General features: G+C 54.5%; 2 protein-coding genes across 2 annotated transcripts in view; both read right to left on the bottom strand.

Annotated features, from left to right (window-relative positions):
- Positions 1-399, bottom strand: part of LOC121363772 (cyclin-dependent kinase 4 inhibitor B-like) — an 8,248-nt gene extending 7,849 nt beyond the window's left edge. Inside the window, exon 1 of the mRNA XM_041486409.1 lies at positions 289-399. The gene's annotated coding sequence lies outside the window, so the exon portion shown is untranslated. The remainder of the gene's footprint in view (positions 1-288) is intronic.
- Positions 400-4,820: 4,421 nt separating this feature from the next.
- Positions 4,821-6,841, bottom strand: part of LOC121363778 (cyclin-dependent kinase 4 inhibitor B-like) — a 2,088-nt gene continuing 67 nt past the window's right edge. Inside the window, exons 2-3 of the mRNA XM_041486414.1 lie at positions 6,711-6,832; positions 4,821-5,177 (exon numbers count right to left, since the gene is read on the bottom strand). Coding sequence (XP_041342348.1) covers positions 4,821-5,177; positions 6,711-6,832 — 479 coding nt within the window. The remainder of the gene's footprint in view (positions 5,178-6,710; positions 6,833-6,841) is intronic.

Here is a 6,841-nt window from a genome sequence, read left to right as displayed (position 1 = left end):
AAAATTTTTAAAAACCCAAAAATTTTTTCGGGCTTAAAAAAAAAAAAAAAAAAAAAAAAAAAGAAAAACCAACGAAAAAGAAAACAAAAAAAACCCCACACAGAAACACCCCGCCTGCAGAAATCTAACGTGTTGCCCGGTGCCATCTGAGCATGCGGCGCGGAGGGGTCCCCGCGGTGCCGAGGGGTCTCCGGGAGCTGCCCCCGCGGCGGGGCCGCCGCCTCCCGTTCCCGCTGCCCGTCGGGCCGCCCGCGCCGCCCCCGAGCGGCCCCGCTCCCGCTCTCCTACCTGGCCCGGGGGCTCCCGCGGCGCCTCCGCCGCAGGACCAGCTGCAGGGCAAGGCGCCGCGGCCAGCGCCGCCCCAGCGCCCCGAAAACGCGGCGGAGGATGCGCCAGCCGAGCGCCCAGGCCCGGGGCAGGCTGCGGGCGCGCCGAAAGTGGATGGTGCACCTTATCCGCGGGGTCATGGGTGCGGGGAAGCCGCGGGCGCGTCATGCTACAAATACCTCCCCAGCGGGGCCCCACCGGTGAATCGGCCCTCTCACCCTCCATTCATTATTTCCTCTTCTTTTGGTTAATTTTTTTTTTCTTTTCCGTTTAACTAATTTCGACTCCCCATTTCACTTTACACTCGCTCCGCTCCCCACCCCTCCCCTACACCCCCCTCTAGACTCCTCCCACGATGATGGCTCCCGCCTCGAAAAGCGGGCGAAGGAAGGTTGGCCGCGGGGGATGGGGAGGGGGAAGATCGCCGGGGAAGAGCACCGCCACCAGACGGGCGTAGGGACCGGCCAATCGCAGGGCGCTCCGAGGCTTTCAAATAAAGCCTTGACGACATCTCCTTGCCCTCCCCCCGCTCTGTCCCTCCAAACACACCGCCTCCCGCTCAGTTTGGGGTTTTTTCTTGCTGTTCAGTTGCTCCCGGACCGCAGTGCCCCCGGGAAAACCCCGACGGGAAAGGGGGCCTGCGGCGGCTCGGAGCGCCGCGCTGGCACTCGTGAGAGCCGGCTAGCGGATCGCTGCCGCTTGGAAAGCGCGGGCCAGAGCTGGCCCGGGCGAGCAGCTATTTCCTTGTCACATGGCCATTTGAACGCGACGCGGGAGCGCTGCGTAGCGAAGCGGGGGAGGGGGGGCGCCGGGAGGGGGGAGAGAAAAGAAAAGAGGATCTCTATTTCCCCGCGTCGGTCACCGAAACGGGTAATGAACGGATCCCCGCCCAGCCCCGGGGCCTTCTCCGCGGAGTGCTCCGCGGTGTCGGACCTCTTCGCTTTCCTTTTGAAGGGCGAGGTTTTGGGGCGGGGGTGGGGGGAGCAGCGGAGGGTCGCTCAGGAGCCCCAGTCCACCTGCTGGCGCTCCCCTGCCCACCTGGCTCCAGGAAGCACCGGTGAGCTGCCGAGACCCGCGACAGCCGGTGCTGAGCCAGCTCTGCCGCCCTGGGCGGTGGAGGGGGTTACTGCTACCTCCCCGTCCCACTCCCCATCCCAAGGGTCCTTCTGCCTGCGCTGTCCCCCTCCAGGGTGCGGGGTGCTTCCGTGCGAGGCGTGAGAAGAGCGATGGGCAGGGAGAGCGTCATTTCTGCTGGCGCATCTTCCCCCTCCCCGGGCGCGGCGGGGCCCGGCTCGGATGGTCACGGCTAGAGGCGGCTGGGAGAGGGATCAGGGCAGCCCCGGGACGGCGGGGAGCCGCGGGAAAGGCGCCGGGTGGGGACGCAGAGTGGCAGTGCCTGGGAGGGATGGTGAACACCAGCGCGTGCAACAGCCTCCCACAACAAACACCTCCTTCTCTCGGATGGGCAAAAAGTCGAAATGTCAACAGAAGGTTTCTCCTGCCTCGGCACGGAGTAACCCTAACAACAATGCTGATAAGGAAAAGCCTGTAATGGTTTCTTTTCAAGTCCGATTTCAAGCCTGGGAAACTGGATGAGCAAAATCGGCCATTTCGAAATGAAAGCACCTTTCGAGAGAAGCTTTGGTTTTTTTCCCCTCCCCCCGTTATTTTTTCCTCCTCTTCTCCCCTGCGATGACTACTGCTTCCCGACCGGCAAGGCAAAATGAATGCCTGCCTGGCTGTGGGGTGCAGGTGCCGGGGCAAAGGTGAGAGGATGGACCGACAGCTCTGGCAATAGAAACCGAATACCCACCAACGCTGAATGCATGGCCGATCCGGAGCTCGTCGTGCGCAGCGTGCAAACCGCGCTGCAGAAGGGTGTACTTGTGCTCACATGTACTCGGTTACAGCGGCAATATTAAAAATAAAAATTGCGAGTAATCTGCCACCTTAAACAAAATGATTTCAGGGCTTTCTTGATAAAGTGTACTGCTGCTGCAGTTTGTCATTAACTGTTACTATTCTTCTTTTCAAGGGGGACTCCAAGCCCTGGAGCCGCTGGTGCTGCCAGAAGAAAAGGTGCCTGTGGAAGCTCCCGCAGCCAAGTGGGACCCCGCCGGTGATCCCCATCCTTCCATGGAGTGAGTAGTCCCCATCATGGGTCTGTCCTGGGAAGGGGCTACAGACTTACTCTGTGAGGCAGATTTATAACAATTAGGTATTTAGCCTTGCTGAGTTTTGAGGGCATACTCTGCTTATTTGGTGCGGTCAGCCTAGCAAACTGCGTTGTTTCCCGGCCAACTTTATAGACAATAACAGTAGTAATATAATACTACTAATTTTGTTGCTGTAGTTTCATAAGCCTTAATGGAAATGCTCAAAAATTGAAATCAAATCTGGTTCTTGGAGAAAATTATGATTTAAAACAGGAATACTGGTCCAATTGAGGATGGAAGTGCAGTTTAATAGAACCTTACTCTTCTGTAAGGAATGTGGTCAGGCTCTAGCTTTCCCTCATCTCCAGTTCTGGTCGCAGCTCCATTCTGGTTCTCACAGGCATGGGATGCAGGCACTTAACTGTGTTGTCCTTGGTTCAGCTGTGCCATGTTCTAGGCAGAGTGCATGGCAAATTAATAAGGTGTTATAATCACATATTATGTGTTATTATTATCACGTTACATGTTTTCTATTTATAGATACTTATAAAATATATGCTTTAGGCATTCTTATAATGAAAATGTGTGAATATAGAATAAAGATAACATAAATGTTTTGTATATGTTTTATATATATATACATATAATTTCGTTATAATTAAACCAAGAAGCATAATTAAACAACTAAGCAAATTACATATAAAATAATGCATAATCAAATATATCTCGTTGATGCATAATCATAATGTTTTATATATGTGTTTTATATGTGTATCATGTATATTTTATATAGATATTACATAGATGCATTATATACACGAATGACATAACTAAACATTTTATAGCATGACAACACATATCAAGTAATTATAAAGCAGGCATTGCATGAAATCACATTATAATAAATAACATTTTCCAACATCTTACAAAAAAGGTATATACATTATTTTTCATGTTTCTATATGAGATACCTAGGGGTTGGATGCTCAGTAGGAATGCAAAACCAAGATAAGTGTTTTTCACCTTTTCTAGAGGTAGCTCTGCAAAGCGCCCAGGATTAGCGCTGGGGTGCGAGACCTGAACTCTGTCACTGCTTCGCCTGGCTTCCCTTTCTCAGTCCCTGAGGTGCAGGACGTGTGAGCAAAGCCCACTTGGGTTCCAGGGAGGGAGGCAGGGTCTACCGCTTGTCTCGCCCCGGCTGGGAGCGCCGTCCCTGCCTCACCGCCCGTCTCGCTGCTGTCTGCGAGCTCCCTCAAGCACACCTCTCCGGGGGCTTGGGGACTCGCTGCGCTGAGATCGGGTCTCCCCGCCTCCTCCTTTCACCTCGGCAGAGCCTGGGCTGCCGCTGTATCTTTTTCCTGGGGTGCTCATATCCAACTCCCCTGTGCTGAAGCAGCCAGTGAAGCATGTATCTATCGGCTGTCAAATAATTAACACATAGCCCCGCTCCTCGTTCCCCCACACTGAACGCAGCAGAGCTGTTTCAAAGGTTTCCTTGTTTCTTCACCAAATGTGTCACCTCCGAGCATCTTGGGAAGCACTGGAGTTGAGCTCAGATGTATGATTTTTAATTTTTCGTTTATGGCTGCCTTGGTTTCACAATCACATGATTTTTTAGAAGGACTATAACTCAGAAGAGGTCACTTGCAAATTATTAAAACAACGAGTACTTCAACTGAGGATCGTTATCAGGCTTGCAGAGATACAAATTTCTATTTATTTTCTCCTTCCAGCTCCTATAGTTGCAGCCTACACAAGGAAAGCTACGAATGCGTAGCTGTCAGTACGTGTACAGACATGCGCAGGATCCTACGTGGTTTTAATAAGGTGTTTACCAAAGCTACAATCACACCAGGAAGCACTGATCCTGCTGTCCAGCCGGTTTTGCCGGAGAAAGGCAGATTGGCTTCAGCACCCCTTCAGATCGCTTTAACCAAAATCAAACAGGGGCTGTCAGAACAGGGACACTCTGAAACGTCTCCCATCTTCTTCAGATGGGGGGCTAGCAAGCTGGAGCGGGGAGCCACCGGGGAGCAGAAAGTCCAGATGCGGCCCCATCAAAACAGAGGAAGGGTTTATAGTATCATATCTCTGTGCGGGGATTTCCCTTCATATTTAATATTCAATATTGGCTATTTAATATTTTCACATTTAGTGTTTTCTTACTTCATATTTCATACTTCCTACTTCATATTTCATATTTCTCTTCAGTGTTTGGACTCTTGTGTGAATAAGGGGGCCTGCGGAGTGCCATAGCATTTCCAGTGCAGGATAATATATGGTCATGAGCAAAGAATATTGTCCTTCGTGCAGCCAGCAGGGAAACGCGATCCGGGGTTATTCACAGCATCGCATGAGTACTGTTCCACTTGGTGTCCCCCGAGCTGGGGGCGGGCAGTAAGTCTGGGGAGAGGATGGCCCGGGGAGAGGTTGGGCACAGGGCGGAGGGTCGCGCAGGTACCGCCCCACGGCTCCGTGCGGGCCCCCCACCGCCACGTCGAGGGGCAGGCGGCCGCGGCCGTCGGGGATGTCGAGGCGCGCCCCGGCCCGGTGCAGCGCCGCCAGCGTCTCCAGAAAGCCGGCACGGGCCGCATCGTGCGCCGGGAGGCAGCCGGTGCTCGGGTCGGGCCGGTTGGGGTCGGCTCCGTGCCGCAGCAGCAGCTCGGCCACCCGCGGGCTGCCCAGCATCATCACCTGCGGGGAGAGACAGCGTCAGCGCCCGCCGCAGAGCTCAGGCTTCTCGCTCGGAAAGAAGGGAGATCCACAATGGAAAGGAGAAGAAAATCCGCCGGTGGGGCATAGAGACCGGCTCTGTACGCGCCACGAACAGTGGAGAACGTGTACCCGTCGGCGGAGTTGTGCCGTATTGGAAAACTCTTCTTTACCCACGCTAGAGGACAGGAGAGAACAGGTGGGGCACAGAGGTGCGGGACTCCTGCCGGGGTCGGGGCGTGTGGATGCACACTGGGGTTGCTCCGCGACAGGAGCGGGAAGTCGGTAGGCTCGGAGCAGACGAACCGGGGGAAGGCTCGCCCTTCTCCCGGCACGCTCCCATAGAAACCCAGGTCACGTCCCAGGTCGCTTTGCACCGGTCCCCGCGGAACCGTGCCGGTGCAGCGGCTCGCGGGGACCGCCGTCGTTCCGCTCGCATCCGTGACACTTCCCCAGAGTGTCCCTGGCGTAATGCAGGGAGCCCACCGCGTCTTCCCTCACCGGCAGGAGGGAATGAACCTCTTGCCTCACCCGCGTATCCTGGGCAGTACCAACGTGTCCGGCAGCCCTCCCCATTGGCCTCGCCGTTTTCTTAGTTGGGCTTCCCCTAGCGCACCCAGCAGCGTGTTCAGCACAGGGGATAAGTCCCTGCCGCGAAGATCGGGGGAAAAAAAACCCCAAAACCAAAAAAGCAAAAGCACTGCAGGACGGCAACAAATACCTGTTTCGAGTGAAATGCTCCACCGACATTTTGAGTCGGAGAGTGTTTCGCAAGCACTGGCAGCACAACTTAAATATAGCTTCTCAGATTATTCCAGTTTCGTTTTATTTTGAAATTTTAATAAAAAGCTGGCTAGAACTACCCCGAAAACTAACTCAGCCTTTATAAATATAACCTCTACTACACCTCCGGGCACTACGTCTACCCACACGTTCAGGCGAGTATAAAATGTGGGCAGACTGAGCTCCATAGGCATTGCTCGTTGTTTACCTGCAGCGTCACCTGGGCAAGGCTATCGCGACCGGGTATTTCTGCTCGTGAGAGCCACCGAAAAAAATTCTAAAATTTCAGAATTCTTTTTTTTTTTTTTTTTTTTTTCACGGGAGAGGAGACAAAAAAATGCAGTCATATAAAGCAGAAGACGAGGTATAACGAAAGGGAGATTGTTTCTACAAACCTGACTTGTTACATTTTATTGCGCGTTTATTGCGAGATGAGCATTAAAGTTCTCGGATTTGAGTCATCCTATCTCAGATGGTTCAAACCATGTAAAGAGTTGCTAAGACTAAAGCCTCCCTGTTGCGACCGTCACCGGAGAAGATTTTCAGCTTCCCAGAGAGGCGAGAAAAGCCCCTGTGCCACGCCGCCTCGACAGCAGCCGAGCACAGTGACGGGGGGCGGCCCCTTCGGGGCACCGGAGGGCTCGCTGCTGCCCCGGGGCGGCCGCCGCCCCCCTCGGGCAGGGCACGGAGGGCCGCTGCCGTCGCCCAGCTGCCAACAGTCCGCCTCCCTACCTGAATGGGGGTCCTGCCGTAGGAGTTGGCGGCGTTGGGGTCGGCCGCTCCGTCCAGCAGCTCCCTGAGGCGCTGCAGGTCCCCGCGGGCGGCGGCATTGGCCAGCTCATCGGCCAGCGCGCCTGCCGCCC

The sequence above is a fragment of the Pyrgilauda ruficollis genome, unplaced genomic scaffold (assembly GCF_017590135.1).
Source record: "Pyrgilauda ruficollis isolate IOZ18807 unplaced genomic scaffold, ASM1759013v1 scaffold76, whole genome shotgun sequence".
NCBI lineage: Eukaryota > Metazoa > Chordata > Aves > Passeriformes > Passeridae > Pyrgilauda > Pyrgilauda ruficollis.
This window is presented reverse-complemented; position numbering and strand designations above follow the sequence as displayed.